Below are 24,313 nucleotides of genomic sequence, written 5' to 3'. Positions count from 1 at the left end.
AATTTTCGAAAAGAATGTTAAGTAACTTCTAAGAATATATATATACGATAAACCATATAAAACACAGAAAACACACTTGGTATCCATTTGCAGTGTTGTTACCATCTGAGTTTAAATGTTTACTTCTGGTAGACAATTCATCCCTTGTTTCACTGTTCCCAACTTTTCCCTATATGTATAGTAATATGTTGTATTCCTATGGGCTTGCTGATTTGTATAAACTTCTTACCTTGAAGATTTATTTTGAGTGACGCATTTTGATTTTCTTGGTGAATTTTGTAACCTATTGCTGGGATATACATTCCTACAAATAGAGGAAAAACCTTAATTATTTTTCATATACTACAGTATCTTTTTGTTTTGTTTTATTTTTAGGAAATAAGTTTTCAAGTCAATATATACACTTGTTTTAAAAGATTAAATGTTTTATTGCTAACCTTGCTCAATTATTTCATTTTTGCCATCAAATAGTGTGTTCCACTTATCTACACACAAAGCTTTACAAATTAAACTAATAAAGAAAATATTTAGTATTGTATTATCCTATGTGATGTAAACGAACAATTCCACGCGTCAGTGCTTACAAACACCACCACGTGGTTCGGCAAGAGGATCTCCCACCAGATGGATCTACAGTCACATGCAGACGACGGCTTCTGGCCCCTCCCACGGAGCAGAAGACGACATCGGAGCACCAGCGCCACCCCCACCCAAAGGACCCTATATATTGGATGGACGAAGACGCATCACTGAAGACAGAAGAAGCAAGATCTTCAATGAATAGAAGTACGAAGAAAGAAGACAGGCATTCCGGGAAGACCTTGCGGTGTTAACGAGGAATTGCCACACAAAACAAAGGATTAAATTCCTTTGTCAAAAGAGAAAATTGTTACTAAAATAAAGATTGCTGTCACAACACATTACACACATCGCTTCCTGGAGAAATAGGCATTGTTTTCCGGCGGCTGGACCCCCTATGGTGCGTCAAGCTTCGCGCTGACCATATAGGTTGAACAGCCTTTGGCGACAGTCGGCTGACGGGATCGCAATACTATCTCTTTGGGATAGCATTAGAGTGGCATATACACATATATTAAAGAAGCCAAACCCTGAATAGCTCTATCTCGAATTCCAACCAGAAGAAGACCGGCCCTTTTTAGAGCCATGCCTAGACCTAGAAAGAAGACTCCCACGAAACGACCGGCAGTGAGAGAGGAAGAAGAAGACGAGATCATAGATGTAGTCACAGTCACTGAAGAGGCCCAGCCAGCAGACTCATTACCAGATGTTTCCCCAGTGACTATAGAGAAGACCTTCTTAGGAGTCACTGTAGCCTACCTTAACAGAGTCATCAGTCTGAGAATCCTCAAAAAAGAGTTTCATGTTACACAAGTAGAAGACACCACGTACAGTGTGTATTTCAAATCAAAAACAGCAAGGGAGAGATTCCTGAAGATTTTCCATGACGCAGACTTTGGCTCGGAGGCTCGTATCCTGGAGAAGTGTAATGAGGCCACAACCAGAGAGGATGCAAATTCGTCAAAACCAAACCAAAACGTTCCCACACAGGCAGAGAAACCTAAACACACACAGGTGAGAAAACCATGCTCCGACTCTTATGAGGGCCACACAAACACACAGGTGGACAACCAAAAGAAAGAAGTAAAGAAGCCACACTCAAGTGAGACGTCTGGCCCTAGTAAGGACCACAAAGCATCTCCCCAAGATGAGTACAAGCATAGCAGCCAAAAGGAGGATGACTTCCAAGTAGTGAAAAGAAGAAACAGAAGACAAAAGGCAACGCAAGAAAATATCGAAGCCTCACAAACAGAAGAAAGAAGAAAGCCAACACGTGAAACAACTTTCACGTGTGTAATCAAAGGAGTGCCTACCGCAATAGATATCCACGAAATAAAAACAGCCCTCACAAAAGAAAACATTCAGTTCACCAACATCATTCAAACAGAAAGAGGACCAGCCCCAATGCTGAGATTATTCTCGAAGAACGCCGACGATGTGAACCGCCTAATATCCTATGGATTGAAAACTCAGGACAACCACTTCAAAGCAGGAAATTCAAAACTCCAACCACGACCGATGCCGTGCTGGAACTGCTACCAGTACGGCCATCGACAACTGCAGTGCAAAACTCAGCGCGTCTGCTTCCGGTGTGGTAATGCACATAAAGAAGATTGTGGGAAGCCGATAAACAAGAACTTTTGCGCAACGTGCAAATCTAGCAACCTCAGAACAGGAAGCAGCGTCTGCCCATCCAGACCAAAGGCCTTCAAACAACAGAGAATTAGGAACATCATCTTTGAAGCAGAAACCGAACCAAACAGCCCTTCTGGCCCTTTTCAGAGCCAACCCAGTAACAGCCAAGAAAGCCCACAACATACGAACCAACAACAAGCAAGGAAAACAGAAGAAACCATCAAAGACTTTGTTGAAGCAGCAACCAACCAGATCATAACATGGCTTACAACCGTGTTAACTCTATCCACCCCACAGAAAGAACACCATAGGATGCTGAGTGCAATACAACTGGCCACCAAAAAAGTCTTCGGAAAAACAATAAATGCTCTAACCACTACTACAGGAGACCTTCATATCACGAAATCAACATATGCGCAGAAGATCAAAGAAAAAACAACTGCACCCAGTAATTCAAATCTTCAAACCAGCACGGAAGTACATTCTCAACACACACGCAGTAGAAGCAGCGGAGGAAGAAACCAGGGAAGGAAGTAGCTGCAGCCTGCAAACCGATGACAACCCAAGCACAGACAATGGCTCACGAGTTGGATAACTTGCATGCTAAAAAATAACAAACACCCCCACTAACAAAACACTTCCCAATACAGACAACACAGATAGCTTAACATATACAGATAGGTTTTAGTAATTAAATTAAAATATAATTTTTAATACAGACATTTTTACATGGATTTTCACCACCCTTATCGAGTGGTTTTGCCATGTAAATACTATTGCATGCAGCATGACCGATACCGGTTTTTTTCCTGGTTTCCAGGTTTTTTATCCCTCTATCAAGACAATAAAATCTTTCGCGCTTTCCTATCCTCTATTTTACCCTTCTTTCTTTCTATTTACACTTTATCTACAGATACGAGAGTAAATGTCTTCCGAAAAGATAGAAACCGCGAGACACACCCACCGACAGCAGCTTTAGGCTACTAACTGCATGGGGGAGAGGCATGTAGAATGTGGTTGATGCCTTACCCACTATCCAGGGCGCGGGCTTTCCCGAGGGGCGTCCTTATTTTTAACTTTTCTGTTTCTGTTTCTGTAGCTCGACACCAGTTTTCTTGTGACCCTCCTCTAGTCTGCTACGGGACTTTCGGAATAACCTAACCCCAGGCCTCTAATCTGCTACGGGACTATGCCTATTCTATTTCCTGGCTTAGCCTGCTACGGGACTCTGTCTGGGAATCCTAACCTCCGCTGCACTGCTACGGAGCTCTGTTGGCCACTTAACCCGCCTCTGCTTGCTACGGAGCATTGGTTCCTTAATTCAACTGCGCTTAGCCTGCTACGGGGCTCTGTTCGAGATCCTGTCTGCGACCTTACGGTCAAAGCCACCTATAACTAACCTTTGATTCTAGAGAGATTAATTTGTACAGTATTTTGTGAAAATATTTTTATAGTGGAAGCTTTTATAATAAAACTGGTAGTGGGAGTCGATTCCGGACGCTCTTTTTATTAAATGCTCTACCCACAAAACCTATATGAGACAAAGTTTTACAGTATATAATTTCTGTTAATATTATATATTCCTTTCCTCACATTCTTCTTTTTCTAAACCTTTTCTCAGTTAACTTGGGTCGGCTTTTTGAATCGCTGTCCTTCACCTGTTTTTATCTTGTGTCATGTCCGCTGTTGCACCATATCGATCTTAACACAATCTCTTCCCGGCGGGAGCTCATGTGGTTCGGATTCCACGTTAATCAGTAGGTCCACGTCTCATATAGCCTCGCTGCTGAACGGGGTGTTAAACTCAAAATCAACTCAACTCAATTAACACAATCTCCTCGCTTTTTATTTGGCCGGCCTCGAGCTTGTTTCCCATTCGGTTCTATAGTATCCACTCGGTGAGCTACGTATTCCAAAAGTGGTCTTCTTACACGCTCAGAGCATTTAAGTCTAGTTTCTTGCAGTTTTTCTGCTACTGGTTTCACCTTCACAGTTCCTCAGATAACTTTATTCTTTTGTCCTTCCGCGTCACTTCACACATCCACTACATCATCGTCATCTTCGCAACATGCAACTTCTAATCCTCCCTTCCTACATTCCTCTCTGTATAATATGGCAGGAGGTCTCACTGCTGTTTTGTAACCATTTCCTTTAAGATGTATTGGTATCCTACCGTCATACAATACTCCTGCCACTTCTCTCCATTTGTCCAACCGCTAATAATTCTACTGTTTACATCTTCTTCTATTCCTGCATTTTCCTTCAGTGTTCATTACAAGTTGAATTACCTCTTCTTCGTCCAGTCGTATTCTTGTATTTTTTATTACATTTTTCCTAAAAGGAAAATGTAAATATTGTTTTGGTTTTACTAATTCTAAGCCCTTTGCTCTCCTGTGCTCCTCTCCAGGCATCAAATTTCTTTTGCAGTGCTGCCTTGATCTTACTCACCAGCGCGATGCCATTTGCAAATAGCATATTCTAAGGTACTAACATTTGTTTGGAATCGAAAATATAACGTTTGTAAAGTTTCACGTTGGTCGAGATTGGAAGTGACGAAATTCCAAGAATTATTGAATGAAGTTCGAAAATCCTTTGATACTACTTCCACGCCTTTTCAGTCATTTTTTCTGCATTGCCTTACATAGGGTCTACATATTAATACGATATTATGGCTGAATGATTTTTTAAATTTAAAATGGCTATGAATAAAATGGAAATTTTTTATAGGACTTCGAAACCAACTAGAAACAACAAGAGGGTCACGTCAGCAAACGGTGTGTACAAATTTGGCTCCTGGTAACACATTTGTAATGCACGTCATCATAAAGTACTATTCTCAGAAAATATTTGACCTGAAGAAAGGAGGTTACAGCCTCACATAAAACAGTATCCTCTAGATCAGTACTATTCAACCGGGGGTACGCCAAGATGTTTCTCTGGGCACATAATCCTAAAATAGCCATATTTCCAATATTTATTGAATTATCATAGTTGGATATTTTTTTCTTTCAAATGATTTCTCTGCGCTAACATCAATAAAAATAAAGCACAGAAATTGCTTGAATCAGCTCTGATTCTTGCACTCTCGAAGATTCTATCAAGAATCGAAGAGTTGGACCGCGGAAACAAGCCCAGTCATCTCATTAACAGCTTAGTTCTAAAGTTACTTTTAGCTTTCGAATTTTTAACATTGGCCTCAGTGTACAAATTATCAGGAAGGATGAGAGGAAAATCCTTCTCAGTAGAACTGGATGTCTCCCACATGTTTTGAAATTTCCCATGTTAATTTTTTCGGATGTGCACTTTATCCGCCTGTAAATTGTCTTTTGATTAGCACATGGATTGTCCTTTTTGTTGGGTCTCTGTTTGTGCCTCTTTCTAATCAACAGAACATTAAGTTTAATAAGTTAATTTCAATTTAATTTCCTTTGAACAGCTTCAGGGGTACACAATTGGATCGCGAACTGTGTCTAGGGCTATGCAAGAGAAAAGGTTGAATAGCACTGCTCTAGACGTTCTCTCTCAGAGGCTCTCGCTAATACTCAAACGTTACCTCCGAATGGCTCTCAATTGCTCACTTGTTATCATCAACTCTAAATTACACAAATATTCTCACATGGAATTATAATAAGACTTTGATTTTATGAATTTATCTTAATATTTAGAGTATGTCTTTCGGACTATGAAGGAAGAGCACTGGTCGAGATTACAGCTGGTAAACTTTGTTCCTAAGCAGAGCAGAAACTTCTGTCGTGGTTTAGTATTTTCAAAGAATTCAGAACAGGTGAATGATGACAGCCATTAGAATCTGAGGCCGAAATTGACAAAGTAGACATTAAGATACTTTACTGAGTGTGCGTTGCATTAAGAGGCATAGAAACCGAACTTACAAACCGTCGCTATGGGAAGTGCAATTGCAATTGTCCTAGAATCAAAATGAAATATTTTTTGATAATAGTTTAAAGAAAACAGTGTTCAAGTGTATGAATAATACTATGCTCTATGTGGTTATCAGGGTTCACTGAATTTATTATGTACTTAAGATTGTCAGTACCAGTTATTCGTATTAAAAATGAGCTCCTTTGTTAAACCTTATATTGTGAATCACTAAATGTTCATTTAACCTACCTTATTTGTTTACAATTTATTCACCACATCCAATCAGTATTACATTGCATTATGAGATTTGTAAACTTTGTAAATAAAAGCAACCCATACCCCATCTTGCGTTGATATAATTAATCGTAACTATCCATTTAATTTAATATAATAACATGAGAATCATAATTTACAGTCATTTGCAGATTAATCAAACCTTGTTACTTTAAGTATTAGTAAGATATTTAAAATATGACAATAGCATAATGATATAAACTTTCAAGAGATGTTTTCTATTACCTCCGTATGACTCTCCTGTGACGAAGAAATCGTTCTGCTGAAGCTCTGGGAATAGTGTGAAAAACTGAATTAGGGCAGAATACAAATCTCTTCCAACATCCTCTTCATTGTTAGCGAATCCTGCATCACTTTCAGTAAAACTGTATCCTACAAGGAATGCAGATATAAATTAGTGCGATTATTGTTAGTACTTCTGGCAATGATAAAGTTTATGGATCACTATGTAAATATTTTAGTTTAAGCCTATAAAGTATATTTCAAGATAATATGAGGGATCATAAATATTCACAACATTCCTAGGAAGACCAAATAATATTTAATATCTTACAGCTATCCATAAAGTATGCACTAGACATCCATAGGATAGGTATTATGTAGTTCACAGCATCCAGTGTATTAAGTATCCAAACAATTCTGGGAGTATCCACGTGGTGATATTCCCGCACTCTTTATTTCTTTCGTTTCGTGTTAATGAGTGATTCGTCTTGTACCCTGCTGATTGTGGCCGCTACAGTTAGCATGAAACGCCTGAAAACAGGTCAAATACTGTTATAGGCCCTGAATGCTTTACAAATTTAAACTGGAAACAAATGCTAATGAAACTGAAAGAAAAATCCACTAGATATTAGCTAAATGTATCGCAAATGAGTGAGTAGACATTACAACGATGATCTAACTTCCTTAAATACATACATTTTGAAAGCATATATCTCATAGTTTTGTGCTGTAACGCAAGAATCAAGCGATTGATGATTTACAGAACCATCATGTTACCACACAATTATCAACATGCGAAGCACTGGAACTTTAACGTAATGGAAAAAGAATTGGCAATAATATGTGACAAAGTAATGGATATCAAAATAACAAGTCAATTAGGTTCTCAGATATGCAAAGTGGTGCATTAAAGGGTTAACAACGCCGATGAAACCATCACTTCGTACTACGTAGGAGACGTCCAGAAGACATAATCAACGAAACATTCAAGATGGCTGTTGAGGATTATAACGATCAAACACGCGAGGCATTGAAAGAAGCATTCAATTACAGTGCAGAAAAAAAAATTGGCATTAAGCTTGGAAAACGGTATGAAATGGGGTAATTAGATGGCTTAGAAAGTGACACGAGCAAATATCTGTTTCCAGGCCCGTATTTAGGTAAGTGCTATTCTGTGCTCGAGCACAGGGTGGCAGAATTTAGGGGGCGGCAAAATTTTGGAATTATTTTAAGATTCATAAAGTAATATTTAAAACTAGGAAACCCGTAGAGTCCCGCGCAAGCGCGAGAAAATATGTTAATGTGTTTAATTTGCTCTAATGACAGTAATTACTAATTAGCTAGCTTATCTGATTATTTTTAAAATGTCATCCTCTCCCACCCCCACCCCAAAAGGCAGGGGCGGATCCAGGACGGACTTCTGGAGGGGTGGGTGGGTTGTAATACTGCTACTTTTAAGAGCTCAAAACTCTAGGGATGGGCTATGTTTTATTTATATATAAAATAAGAAAATTTCCTCTTCTGGGAGGGACGATCGCTCCGATTTCCCCCTGGATCCGCCACTGCCAAGAGGTAAAGATGAACTTGGACGTCATGAAAACTGATACCGTTGAACTTAGCAATATCGAAAACTATGAATTCAACACTAATATCTGTCATTTTTGATTACTTTTAAAATCTCGCCTCCTCCCTGGGGAATGGGGAGTATGCCCTTGAAGTTGAATAGGATTAAAATTGCCACTATTCATCACAGCGACCGCAAAACCTATGAATTCAACTCTAATATTGGTCGTTTCCGGGAAGGAGAGGAGGAGCAAATTTTGTGCGGAGGGCGGCAAATTATTTAGAGCACAGGGGCGCACAATATATAAATACGGGCCTGTGTGTTTCTTCATCGGAAGGATTCTGATTAGTGTTCATGTGCAAGGAAAAATTAATTTTTTATGACATTCAACGGTGCCATCATTAATTGGCATTACATAAGCCCATTCCTAAATTATTAAATCCTGCATCACATCACCAAATTTGTTCGTTTGATGAACTGTCTGCAGTATGGTGCATTTCGTACTGTTGACATCTGTTTGGATCATCATATATTAGAAGTAATTGGAAAGTGCAGTGCACATGAAAAATTGAAAACCGTGAAACTAATATTCATGACTGCACAGGCGTAAACGAATTCGAGTCGAGTCAAAGGTAATTTTCTCGACTTGAGTTCCGAGTCGAGTCACTGTTTTGAGGTCGAGTTTCGAGTCGAGTCGAGTTTGAATGGCTCGCTCGTTCAGCCTGTTTTAACTCGTTTTGAAATCACTGCCTGATTAGACCGGAAAGCGAAAGGCCTGAGAAGTGTAAGCAGTAATATAGAATATTTTTAGTGTTGCTCACGAGATGGGTCACTGCTCGCCTCTCGTCTCGTCTCGATTAACGAGATAATCTCAAGTGTTGAAAAATGCTAATATATTTTCCATGATCCACTAAGCGTTGCACAGACGGGTGGGTAATCATTTGTTGCATTCGTTAGAAAATCATCTGTAAGAACAACGCTTCATAAACTGAGTTGACAAACGTACTTGATGACTTGTCCTGCTGAGTTCTACAACTGTGGGATCTATAATCAGTCCGAACGTTGAAGACAAGTTATTGCTTCTGATAGGGATTATTTCTGATTTTCCAGGCACCTCTTACTTCAAAATATTGCATTTCTCCAATATAGCTTTCTTCAGGACCTCATCTGCTTATAATATAAATCATGAGTAATGATAAGGAGTGCGATTTAAGTTAAGGTTACTGGCAAAAAACATGCATAAAACGAAAACCACTCGTTCGATTTCAATGAAAGTTTCACCCTTTGCTTGTCATAGTATCTCACGAATGTATGCCAAGTGTGAGCGCGTAAATATAAATGGGAAGTGAATGACAGTCGAACAGGGCAAGGCTGTCCGCGAGAGGCTTATCCAATTCTATGAGAACCAGTGGACATGTTATTTTATGGCTGCTTTAAACCATTTTAAGTATGAATATCCTTATAGTACAGTGCATAGAGTGTTGAAAAATTGTGGAGACTGGTGAAGCATCACGAAAGAAGAAATCTGGTTGCTCAATTTCAAAATGTAGACAAAAAGTGAGAAGTTCGATTAGACGAGAACTCTTGAAGAACCCTAACTTGTCAAACCGTTTTTTAGGACGAAAATATCAAATTTATGAATTCAGTGTAAGGAAGATCAAGAAAGAATACGGATTCAAGGTTAAAACATGTAAAAGTGCACCATTTTATACAGACGAACAGAAGAAGCGCGCTAAGATCAACTGCCGCAAACTCTCCGACAAGAAGTTCGCGAACAAGATTGTGATAATGGATGATGAAACTTACTGTTACCAAAACTTAGCGTTCACGCCTGTTTCCAAGTATGTATCGTAAAATGGTAAACATCAAGTTAATCCTAGCAAGTTTGTGAAACCTAAAGACAGGTATACGAAAAAGTTTTAGATCTGGCAAGCAATCGCGGCAAACGGTAAAGTTTCGTCTGCTCTAGTTCGAAGTGGGACAATCAACGGTGACCAGTATTTAGAGTACATTGAAAAGGTTTTGTCTCTATGGATACAAAAAGAGTTCACTGGACATGACATTGTGTTTTGGTTCGATATGACATCCTCGAATTATGTGAAAAAAGTGCGAGACGCGCTTACTGATGCTGGTATCGGGTTTGTCGGTAAAAACGAGAACGCGCCAGAACTTCCTCAGGCTAGAAACATTGAGCATTTTTGGGCTCTAGTTAAACACGAAATGGCTAAAAAGCTTACTTTTATCAAGGATGTGAAAGATATGCAACACAAAGTGGTCGGAAATATCAAAAGAAGTGGCAAAAAGTAGTGGACAAGCGCTTTTCCAGAAGTTCCTGTTCAAGCTTCGAGAAATCGGCCGCAAGGATGTCTACAGCGTCAAATAGTAAACTACTTCTTTTTTCAGATATCATTTGTTTATTATATTAAAATGTGTCGTGATTTCTCAAGAAATAAAAAAAGTTATTACAAAAATTCAAAGTTCCCTTAACTTAAATCGCACTCCTTAGTTCCTAATAGTTAAGAATCACTGCTCCGTTACGTTTACCTGTCTACCAGTTTGCTTTATTTAAAAATGGCTGGTGATGATAACTGAATATGAACGTTGTTTGCTGCTTATTATTAAGACAAGGACTGTTTTAAATGTAAATGACATTGTCACTACTTATATAAAATTTACATGTATTTATTTCATGTCAAACACAATATAGACTAATTTAACCAAGGATCTTATAAAATAGAGGATCTGCCCTTACAACAAAATCTTGAAGCCATACGTCACAGTTTCGCCACCCCCTACTCTGCCCACTCCGCCCAATAGGATCGCAATGGTTTGAGCTAACAATCATGGCGGAAACGAAAGTAGCCATTCGGACGACGGCAGAAACGACGTGCCGATGCTTGGTTGTTTTTTCGCTTCGACGATTTAATAGGATGAAGATACATATGGGCAGATCCTCTATTTATAACATCCTTGAATTTAACTAAGCAACATAAACTAGAGTTGTTACCATTTACTTTTAGGCCAGTGCAATATTTAGCAAGCTTTATCGCCAACCCACATGAAACTACCATTAACATGTCCTAACCATATTTAGATTTGAGCATTAATGTTTGTATAATCGCAAGTTGGTTGAGCAAACTATATTTAAAAAATAATTGTAAACAATTAGAACTTTTATTAAATCACGATTTTAACATATAGCACGCAGTGAGACGAAGCTTGGCAGAAATAATTAGTAATATTAACGAAATGAAAATATCACAGACGAATAATTAAACCATAGTTCCGACATTTTCTATAAATTATCAGATATTCATGTGTTCTATTCTTTGCTCTTATGCTTGAATTTCTTTATCCTTGCCCTCAACACAATTTCTAAAGAGTCAGCAATAGTTTGGAAAGAATAATAGCAGAAAAGAGTAACACTTGAACACGAAACTGAACTGATAACAATAAAACAACGAACATTATCTACAGAATATTACAATAAAAGAAATGTTTATTCAGTGTCTGAGAAGACGCTCTTTACGCTAAATGGGACGAATGAGTAATGAAAGTGAATGAGTGTGAAATTAATATTTTGTGTTTTCCAACTGGGAATAGAACCCAGAACCACATCCACACTGCAAAGAATGCTGAAACTGCTTTTAGATACAGTAAGACACTGTACACATTATTGACACTCTTTGAATACCTCCAAATGACACATATTCACTCATTTTAGATACTGTGTTTGTTGTCCTAGTATGTTCCAGATATATGTACAAAATGTGCAAAACGTATGTCATCGCTTTGTTTTCGAACTGTTTGCCAAGAAGAAGTGTTTTAAATATGTCATACTAGATCACTGTTGCCACACTTGGTACAATTGTACCAAATTCAGCCCTTTTTGTCATTCATCGGCCCGTTGGTACCACGCTGGCATTTTCATCCCCTTTTGTGAAAAAGTTGGTACAATTCTACCCAGTTCAGCACCATTTAACAATATTCTTGTCAAATTTTAAAAAATGTCAGTGACTCTTCCTACATCTCTTTCTTGTGATGTCTTTCAGAGAAGGTTCTAGGACCCTGGACCGGTTTTACAGTTTTTACAATTGTCAGTTTACTTACCTTATATTGTTCTTACATTCTACTATCCTCCTTCGGTCGTGAAATAAGAGAGAATAAGTGCAATAATTTATATTTTAATATTTTATTATAATATACTGTTTACACAAGAAGTCGGAGATGATTGATTTGTTCCTACTTTTATGTATTTTTTCATATGGCCATAACTAGTGATGGATCGAGGCAGTTCATTTGTTGGAGCTAGCTCATTCGTTCCGGCACCGATACGGGAGTCGTTCAAAGGTGCCAGTTCCTTTTTAAACGGTTGGGTTGGGAGTTGTCGTTCAAGAAGGAGCCTGTTCTTTTTTTGAATGGTTGGGAGTCGTCGTTCAAAGGTGCCAGTTCTTTATTAACTGGTGTTGTGTATTCAAAAGGTAACGACTACGTTCACTGAGTTCCCTGTATGCATTCTTACTGGCTTCTGGCTATATCGGTGTCGGTAGGCGTGTGCGGTAGTTTCGTGCATTCTTATTGGCTGTTTCGGAGCGGAGTCGTCGTTACTTTGAACTGCTGGAATTGTGTACGGTGCTCTCATTACTCAACTGCTGGTGTCGTCTGCGGAGCTGTCGTTACTTTGAACGGACAGTTCCAAATGTATGAACTAGTTCCATACTAGTTCACATGATGGTGTCGTTCAAAAGAGTCAGTTCGTTCATGAACGACCCATCACTAGCCATAACACGATTTTGATGTATTGGTCACTTTGAAATAGAGGCGCGTTTGGTTTCCTTACAATATATACCGAAGATGATAATTGTTTTCCCCTTTAATTTGCGGCCTCTGTTATACTTTCTACGTGCGGGAAAAGTTTCATCTACTTCCAAGGTTGTTCGGAAAAGAACACTTTCTTTATTTGAACTCTTGGAAGAGGGAACGAGTGTTCTATAACTTTACCTCTTTTAGTTTCGTGTTATAGAGCCATGTACTACACTGGTATAGGATTATGAATTCAGCCCTTTTTCTTTCAATTTGGTACTATTTTTCAGCCCACTCCAGAGCTTGGACTGTGGCAACACTGTACTAGATAGACTACTGTTTTCGGAGAATGAACGCTTTTGGACACGCGAAGCACACTCTATAAACATACACTTGATATATTTCCCCCTCAACATCTGTACCAAAAGTGTTCAATTGCTATTTTATTTTTTACAGTGCACCAAAAGCACTAGATCAGTGGGGAGGGCTAGTTCTACAATGTGTTTACTCTCATGTTCCACAGGGATGCAATCTCGGACCATCGCATTTTTGTTTATTTTATTTCATTAATCACAGTGTATACTGTCCTCATGATAGTGTCGTATTGAAATATTTCATGGGAGAATTATTTAATAGTAGTTTCACATTAATAGGTGACGTGGTTCTCGTATAGGGCGAGTTTTCATTCTATAATAATAATAATAATAATAATAATAATAATAATAATAATAATAATAATAATAATAATAATAATAATAATAATAATAATAACTATATTATTATTATTATTATTATTATTACAATGTACAACTACAATGTACAACAATTATTATTATTACAATAATGTACAACTACTTGTATAATGCTGTACGTGATCAGTTGGATATAAATCGACATGGGTTTATAAATGGTAAATCAGTGATTACAAATTTGGCATGCTTTCTACATATTTTGTTTTCTGTTATTCGATCGGGTGGTCAGACAGATGTTATTTACTTTGATTTTGCCAAAGCTTTTGACAAATTACCTCATCACGTATTAATAAGTAAGTTGTATAAGTACAAATTATCGAATCAAATAATAAAGTGGCTAGATTCGTACTTAAATAATAGGAAATTCAAAGTAAGGTATAACGGCTATATGTCTTCTATTCATAATATAACATCTGGTGTGCCTCAAGGCTCTAATCTTGGTCCGTTGTTGTTTTTGTTGTATGTAAATGATCTACCTGAGAAGTTAAATTGTAGATATTTGATGTATGCCGATGACATAAAAATTTTTAAAGAAATTAAAACCTTTCAAGATCAAGTAACCTTACAAGATAATATTGAATTAGTGGTCAAGTGGTCTGAAACCAATTTTTTCCTTTGAATATTACCAAAACTAAAGGTATAATTTTCTCAAGGAAAACTGATCTTCTTTTGTATAATTACACAGTCGGTAAACAGAGAATCGATTTTGGAGCCTATGTCAAGGATTTAGGAATAATTTTGGATAACAAGTTATTATTCAATAAGCATTTACAAGTAATAACTTCTAAGGCTAGGAAGAACTTAGCTATGTTAAAATGTCTATGCCGTAATTTTTCGAATGTCAACACCTATAAGACTTTGTACATTTGCAACGTACGATCCCATCTGGAGTACTGCACTGTTATTCGGAATAGTGAACTAAGTATTTTGTAAATGCTATAGAATCTGTTCAAAACAATTTTTTGGCTTGGTTACGATGGAAGTTTAAAAACTTCAAAGATAAGAGTTTGTCTTGCATATCTAAAGAGCTTTATTTGTTACCTCTAAATGATAGGCGGTGTATTTTTGATTTGAGTTTCTTTCATAATATTCTTCAAGGTGTCTTTTCTATTGATGGTCTATGGTCCATAAGAATTCCATATCGCAATGTTAGAAATTTTGTACCTTTTGTTTCGAATGTTCCTACCCTGAAAAGTTCAATTTATAAACTATAGATACAGCCAATAAGTATTACTATGCTATAGATATCTTTCAAAGTAATTTTATTAAAATCCGTTCACAATTAATTAAAATTCTAAAGGATATATAATTTTTTTCTTTAACTTGTAAGGTGCCATTTGAGAATTTTTTAAATTTTTTTAGGTTGTTTTCTTGTTCTCTCTTTTAACTTTCTTTCTCTTTTCCTATCATCTTTTTTCTTTTATCCTTGCTTCCTTTTTTGGATACTACACTTCTTTTTTATTATTATTATCTTGGTTATGAGTTTTACATGTCATATGCTTATTTTGTATTCATTGGTAAATTTATCTTATTATTTTTTTATTTCTGTCTTTGAATGAGTGTACTTGAATTAATGTATGAATTGATTTGAAAATTACGCTTATATTATTTTATGATTTTCATGTATTTTCATTTGTAACTTTGACTATATGTATGTTCCTTTTTAATATGTTATATACTTTTTTCCTATTGTATACTCATATCAATATGTTGTTTTAGTCTCATGACTGGGTGTACTATGTTTGAAATGTACTTGAGATGATATTTTTGCTTATTTGTTTTCTCATTATGATTTTCATTGTATTTTTATCTGTAATACCCATTGCATGTATTTTTTTGCATGTTTCATTTTTATGTTATGTTTAAATGTAAGCGCCCTATATTTGTATAATTCTTCTTGGGGGCACTTTGTGGCTGTAGCTGTTTGTCCCTAATAAACATTATTATTATTATTATTATTATTATTATTATTATTATTATTATTATTATTATTATTATTATTTAGTTTTCTTGAAACCTGGGATGAGAATTTATCCTCAAAAATGTCATTTATAACAACTCTTTAAATATGTAAATCCTTGTGTTTTTAACACAATTTTAAGATACTAATAATGGTTTGCTTTATATGACCGTTGAGAAAATATGTAGAACAATCTCCCTACTTCAATTATTCTAAAAATACAAATTACTGTGTTTTAAGTATTAAAAAAGAAAACATTAATTTCTAAGGCAATTGAAAAACAATTCAAAGGCAATTGTCAACTTCAATTGTATATAGCTTACCGGTTCCCACGGGATTATCTATGTAGATCACAGAATGATTTTTGTGCCACGAGTATGGATTAAGCTTCAAAGTGAAGTCTTCTTCCACCGAGAATGGACCATTTTCCATAAACAATGCATACAACGATGAACTCCCAGGTCCTCCTTGTAACCACAACAGAACGGGATCATTCTCGTAATCATTCTGAAATTAATACATATTTAATTATTATAAATTTCGTCGTTATTCAAGAAAATGTAGATAAAGAAGGTAAAATTATCACACATCCACACAACATTGACATTCTGCAGTAAAATTAAAACGAATTGTCAAATATTCTGTCAGTAAATAGGGCTAGTTGTTAAATTACGATCCATTGCTGACGAGAAATATGGTTGAAAAAAATGAAATCTTTAAGTTTTACGTCCCACGGTTATGCCGGTGAGGCTAAAGGAGACGGTGATAATGAGAGATGAATGAAAATGGTGGAATGAAGAAAGTGGGAGGAAACGGGAGAACCCCGAGAAAACCCACGAGCACGGTGTTTGTCCACCACAAAGTTCACTTGGCGGGGGCTGGGATCGAACCCGGGACCCCAAGCACCAGAGGTGAACGCTCTACCACTGAGCCACCGCGCCCCCAAGAAATATGGTTGATGAAATACAACGATAAGTCATAAGTATTGTAATATTTCCCCAATCCAAACAACAGGCGTGTGTATACACCATGACCAAACATAAATACAAGGTTAAATTGGCTCAAGAGGTAGTGTGGCAAAATGGGCTATTTAACACGGAGGTGACCACTCCGTCAGTATCATCAATCAGGTTTTAGTGGTAATGATGATGAGTGCTCAACAACGTCTGATTTGTGAACTGTCACTGTATGAGATCTAACTTAGGCGTAACACTGCAGCAGTAACCCAAAATATTTGTTATGCGAAAGGCAAAGGTGCAGTGAACCACAACACACCAACTAGTTGGTCCCAGAAATATCGTGCAGGTTGTAAAAATGTCGAAGATCAGTGAATGTCAGGCCTCCGCAGGGTAACAGATTCTGAGGTCATATGATACGCCATTGAAGAAAATCCATCGACCGACACATGACCATTGTCAAACCAAATCGGCATGTGCCACTCAACTGTAGTGCTTCATCTTCGCGAACTCGGTAAAACCTTCAGGAGCTGTTGCATTGTTCCATATGAATTGACCCCAGTTTAGGCCCAGACGGGTAGGGATGCGCACGAGACAAGATTTGAGGCTGTCTCGTCTCGAGAATGTGCTGTAAAAGTGATGTCTCGACTCGAAAAATGTATTCTTCTCTATTGGAAGAGCTGTGTCTCGACTCGAATTTTGTCAGGAAAATTCTGTCTCGACTCGTCTCGTGCGCATTCCTACAGACGGGAGAACTGCTGCAAAATTTGCATGACGAGCGTTTCGTGAAACAGATTGTCTCACGCGACGAAAAATGAGTGTCTTTCCGAAATATGAATATGCAAAAACAGTCGGTTGAGCTAGGGCAAATTCAGGAACTGCTCTTCAAACAGACCCGTTTCTAGCTAAAGTGTGATGGCATTACGAGGGAATAATTCACTTCGAGTTCGTTCCTAATGATTGTACTAACAATGTAGATCTTTATTCCAAACAGTTGAAGGGAATAAATGCTGCACTATGCCAAAAATGTCCGCACTAGTGAACTAAAAACGCACTGGTGAACTAAAAACAGGATAACTCAAAACCACACTAGACTCGAAACACTACAACAACAACAATAAATAAAAAAACACGGACCATCGCACTAAACTTTCATGTTCTATTTCTTATACTGAACAATATTTACGAAACATTTTCTTGTGAAATACGAAGTAAATTATAAGTCATGAAACTTCTTGCGAAGAGAAGTGACTTAAAAGTAACCTACCCATTGTGACTTTTTGATTTTAAAAAAATGTTAGAGCTATCAAGGAAACATTTGATTGTCAAATATCAATGAAATCAGATGGGTTGTATTTGAAAAAATAAACTCAGAAAAAAAAACTCACTCCGAAGAGTAAACTAACCATTATGGATATTTTCGAAGGAAATAATTTATTCAGCATTATAGAGTAATTAATTAAATATTTATTTATGAAATATGAAAACAAATCGCCTGATTCTTTTTGAGGGAGTCGTCCGAAAAATGGATCCCCAAGAATAAAATAGCCCTCGTGGACTTTTTTCTAGGTTAAACGAGTTATGTTATATTCACAAGGTATTTACCGTATTTTACGAATTATAAGACGCACTTGTCTCCAAAATTCATCTGCGCCTTATAGAAATACTCGAAATTAATTTTAAAATGTTCAGTGTTTGATTTAAAATTCCAGCCAGTCTTAAAAATGACCATATATTCGATGCCACGGGAGATCTATTTCTATCTGGCAACATTGGATTCAACTGGCAGCAGCAGTGCACCGATGCGACGAACATGAGTTGCGGAGATTCACATGCTTGCTAACATTGTCCCCCTCTCGCCCCGCCATCACAAACACAGAACCCCAGGCTTGAATATACAGACCGTAAACTCCGCGAAAAACTGGAAACAAGGCGAACCGTAGCGCCTCTAACATGCGACGACGGAACTAACCAGTCGATCTGTTAGTCGACAACCCATGACGTCACGCTCGAAAACCGATGGCAGCGCCAACCCACTTACGACGAAACATCGTCTCCCCACCAAACGTAGAATTTAATAATAAAAATGGTATTTAAAAGAAAATAATGTGCGTCTTATAGTCCTAAAATACGGTAATGAAACATTTATTTATGAAATATATCTGAGTCATTTTTTAAGAACATTTTCTGAAGAGAAACACCACCTCTCGAAGATTTGTTCAAAACAAGTGAGTTATACCATATTTTCAGGTTATTAATGAAGTATGTATTTATTAAAGACAATCAAAATAACCTTAACCAATTTTGAGTAAATCGTTCGAAAAGTACTCACCACCACGAATACGAGGGCCATTCGGAATGTAACCTCTGAATGATTAAAAAAAAGAAATACCAAAGTAGATAAGAAGAACTTATTATACACATCTGAAAAATACTTCTTTGCTCTATTTTTCAACACAGTTTTCATAAACATTCAAGCACTTATCTTATCTCTGCAGTAGCTTAGAATTTCCATCAGCATAAATATTTCCCGCCTGTGTCTTTAACTACAGTACTTCCTGTAGCCTAATCTCTGTGTCACTACGTCATATAACACAGTCCTAGAAAATTTGTGGAAATTCATCGGAAAGCCCCGACATTGTAAAACGTCGATTTTCATGAACTTTTCCATCAATTTTCTGAACGAGTTCGTCAGTGACCATTGATGGCCTGTCACTCCTCTCTTCGTCATGAATGTTTGTTCGTCCACTTCTAAATGACCGAACTTATTCACGAACAACTACTTCACTCATCACACTTGGTCCATACACGGCACAAAATTCTCGATGAATAGCTGCTGCCGAATATTGTTTTGCCGTTAAAAAAAAAAAAAAAAAAAAAAAAAAGTCAAAAACGTGTAATAACAGCTCGCGCTTGGCGGGGTTTTCCATTGCAGCATACATTTTGAGACGCTACAAAAGTGGAACTAATGATCAGACAACCATCACTCCATCCCGACTGAATGCAGATTGATCTACCGCGCACGTCTGTGCAAAATGGTAGCGCTGCCCCCACTATTTCATGCACAGCGACCAATCGGAGCCTACTTTCCGCACGCATCTCGTAAATTACCACTCATAGATTTTCCCAGAGACGTGACTTATACCACAGTATAGAGTTGTTAAGGCAATATTAATACATGAAATATATAGAAAATCTTAGAGCAGCTTTAGAGAGATATTTTCACTCTTCACTAAACTATTCTTATTTTAGGGTAGGAAGAAAATTTTTTAAAAAAATCTCTCCTAGTGAATCTTAAGTTAAACATTTGGTGCGGATTCGTTGAACAATATGGTTTCTAGGCGAGTAAACACTTTAGATTGAGACGGACGAACGGATATTCAGAAGAACTTTTTCAGTACATGGGGTGCATTGAACATGTATATCCGCTGAAACGCGGAATTCTTTTTTTTTTTTTTTTTTTAAGTAATCATCATGCTTCTTTTTTTCCTATAATCGCTATGTATCACACGGACTTTCATACAGTAACTTCAAATGAAGAAAGAAAGAAAAGAAATATCAAATTGCTGGGGAAAAATGACATTGTTTTTCATAACTTATAGTATTTTTACCCCCATTCGATCGCTTGTATAAAACTTCTGTATAATTCACAGATTACGTAAAACATGTATATAAGTCAATTTGAAGTTACTTTTATTTTTTCAATAGTACTATATAGGCTATGGCTGGCCATTCTGAAATTTTTTATATTAATTCACTTTGGTGCTGTGATGAAGGCCGCATGATCACCAAAGATGTCTCAAATAATTCTTGTACTGTGTATCTCTTCATATCTACTTGAACAGAAGTATAGAAGAGTCAGTTAACGCATAATGTTAACCGCTGTAACATTTGAGAAGACTAGGGAGACAGTAGTAACAATAAACTGAGAACATTTTTTGTCTGATTTCATATATTATCAGAAAAAAAAAAAACATTCTTGCTAGTTTATGTTATATTTTGCATTGAGGAGGCATATACCCTACCACTTTCTTCAAGACCCACCATTCGCCTTGACCTAGCAAGCCGGGATGAGTGCACGTCCATCTCACAAGTAAACCTTACGTTTGGGTGAATCGAGTTGCTGAATGAGACACATATGAGAAAGTAGTACTAAATATGGTCAGTATTTCAGTGAAGTTATAGGTGCGAAGCTCCAGGGGTTTAGGAGATACAGCTACCAGAACATCACATGGAAGTACAGAATAGTCTTCATACAGTTGGAGGTAAAAGCTCTGTAAGACTTCTTGTAACGACAAAAGGTCAATATCAAATATATGGATATATATTAGGACTAGGGGGAAGTCATATAGTAAGGGTATATCTGACGGACGCCATCTTGAAATCCGCTATTTTGAATTAAGGTTAAGTTTTTAAAATAGGAATAGGGTCATGTGATACATGATTTAAGGCGCAAATTTAATCAGAAGAGCAATGGTGACGTTAATTTTGAGTTACGCACAATTGGTAAAAAGTTACAGGGAAATTAAATATTGTTGCAGCATATGTATTAGTCCTTTACCCCATCTTGTAAATTTTGTTTTAATGATAATAATTAAATAAAAAGCAGGTGGATAAATATTAGGTCTATGGTAAGAGTTGTCATGATGGCGGCCATGTTCAAATCCGCCATTTTGAAGCAGACAAAAGTTTTAAACAAAACGCATAACAGTGATACCTTATTGATAGCAAATTTTACCATAAATCCAACGGTATAACCATTTTTGCTTTATCATTAACCATCATTTGTTATCGCATAAACAAGTTGCTAATTTAAGGAAAAATGACCAAAGAGGAATTGAGTCATAATTGAACTTGGGTGTTTCTTCCAGAAAAGTCCTCAATTAGTACAATCAATATGTAGTTCAGAAAAGAGTGCATGACTTGCACAAATGCTCTGCTCACAGTGAGCACACCTCACAAAGGCAATCGAGTTACACATGACACATCTGTCGTTAACAATTCCGTCAAAGCAGTAGTCGTAAGGAGCGATCCATTTAATTTTGTGCTGGTTAATGATAAAGCAAAAATGGTTATACCGTTGGAGTTATGGTAAAATTTGCTATTAATAAGGTATCACTGTTATGCGTTTTGTTTAAAACTTTTGTCTGCTTCAAAATGGCGGATTTCAACATGGCCGCCATCAAGGCAACTCTTACCATAGAACTAATATTTATCCACCTGCTTTTTATTTAATTATTATCATTAAAACAATATTTACAAGGTGGGGTAAAGGACTAATATGCTGCAACAATATTTAATTTCCCTGTAACTTTTTACCAATTGTGCGTAACTCAAAATTAACGTCACCATTGATCTTCTGATTAAATTTGCGCCTTAAATCATGTATCACATGACCCTATTCCTATTTTTAAAACTTAACCTTAATTCGAAATGGCGGATTTCAAGATGGCCTCCGTCAGATATACCCTTACTATATGACTTCCCCCTAGTCCTAATATATACCCATATATTTGTTATTGACCTTTTGTCGTTACAAGAGGTCTTACAGAGCTTTTACCTCCAACTGTATGAAGACTATTCTGTACTTCCATGTGATGTTCTGGTAGCTGTATCTCCTAAACCCCTGGAGCTTCGCACCTACAACTTCACTGAAATACTGACCACATTTAGTACTACTTTCTCATATGGGTCTCAGTCAGCAACTCGATTCACCCAAACGTAAGGTTTACTTGTCAGATGGGAGAACATGTCCACGGACCATTCACTTCCTAAGACTCCCACCAACCCTGCGAGGCCGATAGTGGTATTCGTGGCTGAGAGGGCATGTGAGAATATACAGATGAGGGGTGATGTATCAATGAGAAATGAAGCCGCCCTCTCAGCCACAGACTAGAATATATGTATTCTAGTCTGTGCTCTCAGCTCTACCTCCTCACGACAATGGCGGTCCACTACATGGAAAGGGCTACTAAACCAGTGATGTGGGGTTATGGTTAAATGGTTAGAATTCGTGCCTTCGGCGAGAAACACCCGGTGCGAGCTCATGAGGTTTATTGGTTGCTTAGACTGGAATTTCAGCACAGAGGCTATATTAGACGTAAACATAGAGGTTAGAGTGAAATTCTAACTACCGTAATGTATTCAAATTTCATACGATTTCAAACCAGAAATCGGACCCTGGACACATGTAGAAAAGGCGCTCTCACCAGCAGTAGTGAGGATATCCTTCCTTTAGTTCAATTCTCACATTAAAGTACTGTTCCATGTTACATATTGCTTCAGTGCAGAAAAGGAGATTTAAACAAAGCGAAAACAAAATACAGTGAAATCCCCTTAATGGACATTTCCATTATATGGACTTTTTTTTTTTTTTTTTTGTCCCGGTAATATGAAATGGGTTGTTAGGGAATAGGGACAAAACACTCCTTTAACGTACACTCTCGGATACGGGATCTCATTACGTACGGGTTTGTGTCAACGGAACACGAAAATTGCGTTTTATTTTGCGATAACCGCTATAGTAGGCTACTTATAATTACTTTTACCACCTTTTATGTTGCATTGCGGAATGCAAATTTTGCGAAGATGGAGACAGAATCAGGACCATTGTCAGGCAGAGGCGCCGATCTCTGTATGGGTTTGGGGGAGGGAGCGTTTAGGTTTGTGTATTAAATTATTATATATCCATGCAAACATATCCAGATTCAAGGGGCCGACGCAAACTTTGGAGGAACAGGCTCCCCCAGGTGCCGCGCCGATGCGGACAGTGAAGGATTTCTCTTTCTCCCAGCGTTTTATTAACCCCTTCATAACTTCCAATATTAGAACAAAGCAACAAAAATTAAGAATAAGAGAAATATATCTCTTACCTCAGAAGGAAAAAACCAAAAGAATAAATTGGAATTGTATTCTTCGTTGACTGTGAAGTATCCTGAGTAGCTCACAACTTCCGATAGATTTCCTACTTGAGCTAGCTCTCGAGCTTCGTCTATTCTTCCATCTTGAATTAGAGGAGTAAGAAACAGCGGCTCGCCAACATCACCAACTACAGGAATGGGTTCGAAAGTGTAAGGAACATCTAACTTCCGGATATCACTAATCGATAATCCAAACACATTTGCTTCATTAGTTAGAAGCAGTCCCAAATATAAACAAACAGAAAATGAAAACATATTTCTTCCAGTTGGATGCTACACTTTTAGCAACATGAATCTAAAGAATTGCTTTGTTATATATAGTGTTAAGTAACTGACCATGTTTATCTGAAGTGTTTTCGTTCGATTTGCACTTAACCTTTGAGATGTGAGAATTGAGGTTATGAAATATCAATGTCTAGATAAATAATTCACAAACACTAACAGCGTGTTTTAAAATGTGAAAATAAAATTCTCTTAGTAAGTGTACTATAACTGTAATATATTACTGTCGAGTTAAATTACCAGGTCTTAACCAGGATTTTCTTAAGGGCGGTGTCATACGAGTGGCGGCCCCCTTAATGTTCCAGGTTAATACTAATAACTAACTAACTATGGAACCCAGAGGTTCAATGCCGCGTTCACAACAGCTCTCCACTGACTTCTATCCTTAGCCAATTTGATCCAGTTTCTACTTTGTATTTCTATCTCTGCTAGATCCATCTTAATATTGTCCTCCCACCTGCGACTAG

General features: G+C 37.3%; 1 protein-coding gene across 1 annotated transcript in view; it reads right to left on the bottom strand.

Moving 5' to 3' along the window:
- LOC145668927 (venom serine carboxypeptidase-like) overlaps positions 1–23,866 on the bottom strand; it is a 57,788-nt gene extending 33,922 nt beyond the window's left edge. The window contains exons 1-4 of the mRNA XM_081737209.1: positions 23,517–23,866; positions 16,012–16,195; positions 6,613–6,759; positions 230–304 (exon numbers count right to left, since the gene is read on the bottom strand). Of these exons, the coding sequence (XP_081593335.1) occupies positions 230–304; positions 6,613–6,759; positions 16,012–16,195; positions 23,517–23,819 (709 nt within the window). The 5' untranslated portion in view covers positions 23,820–23,866. The remainder of the gene's footprint in view (positions 1–229; positions 305–6,612; positions 6,760–16,011; positions 16,196–23,516) is intronic.
- Positions 23,867–24,313: the final 447 nt, after the last annotated feature.

This window comes from Thermobia domestica, chromosome 13, assembly GCF_964235325.1.
Source record: "Thermobia domestica chromosome 13, izTheDome1.hap1.1, whole genome shotgun sequence".
Classification (NCBI taxonomy): domain Eukaryota; kingdom Metazoa; phylum Arthropoda; class Insecta; order Zygentoma; family Lepismatidae; genus Thermobia; species Thermobia domestica.
Note: the sequence above shows the minus strand (reverse complement) of the source record. Positions and strands in the feature narration are given on the sequence as shown.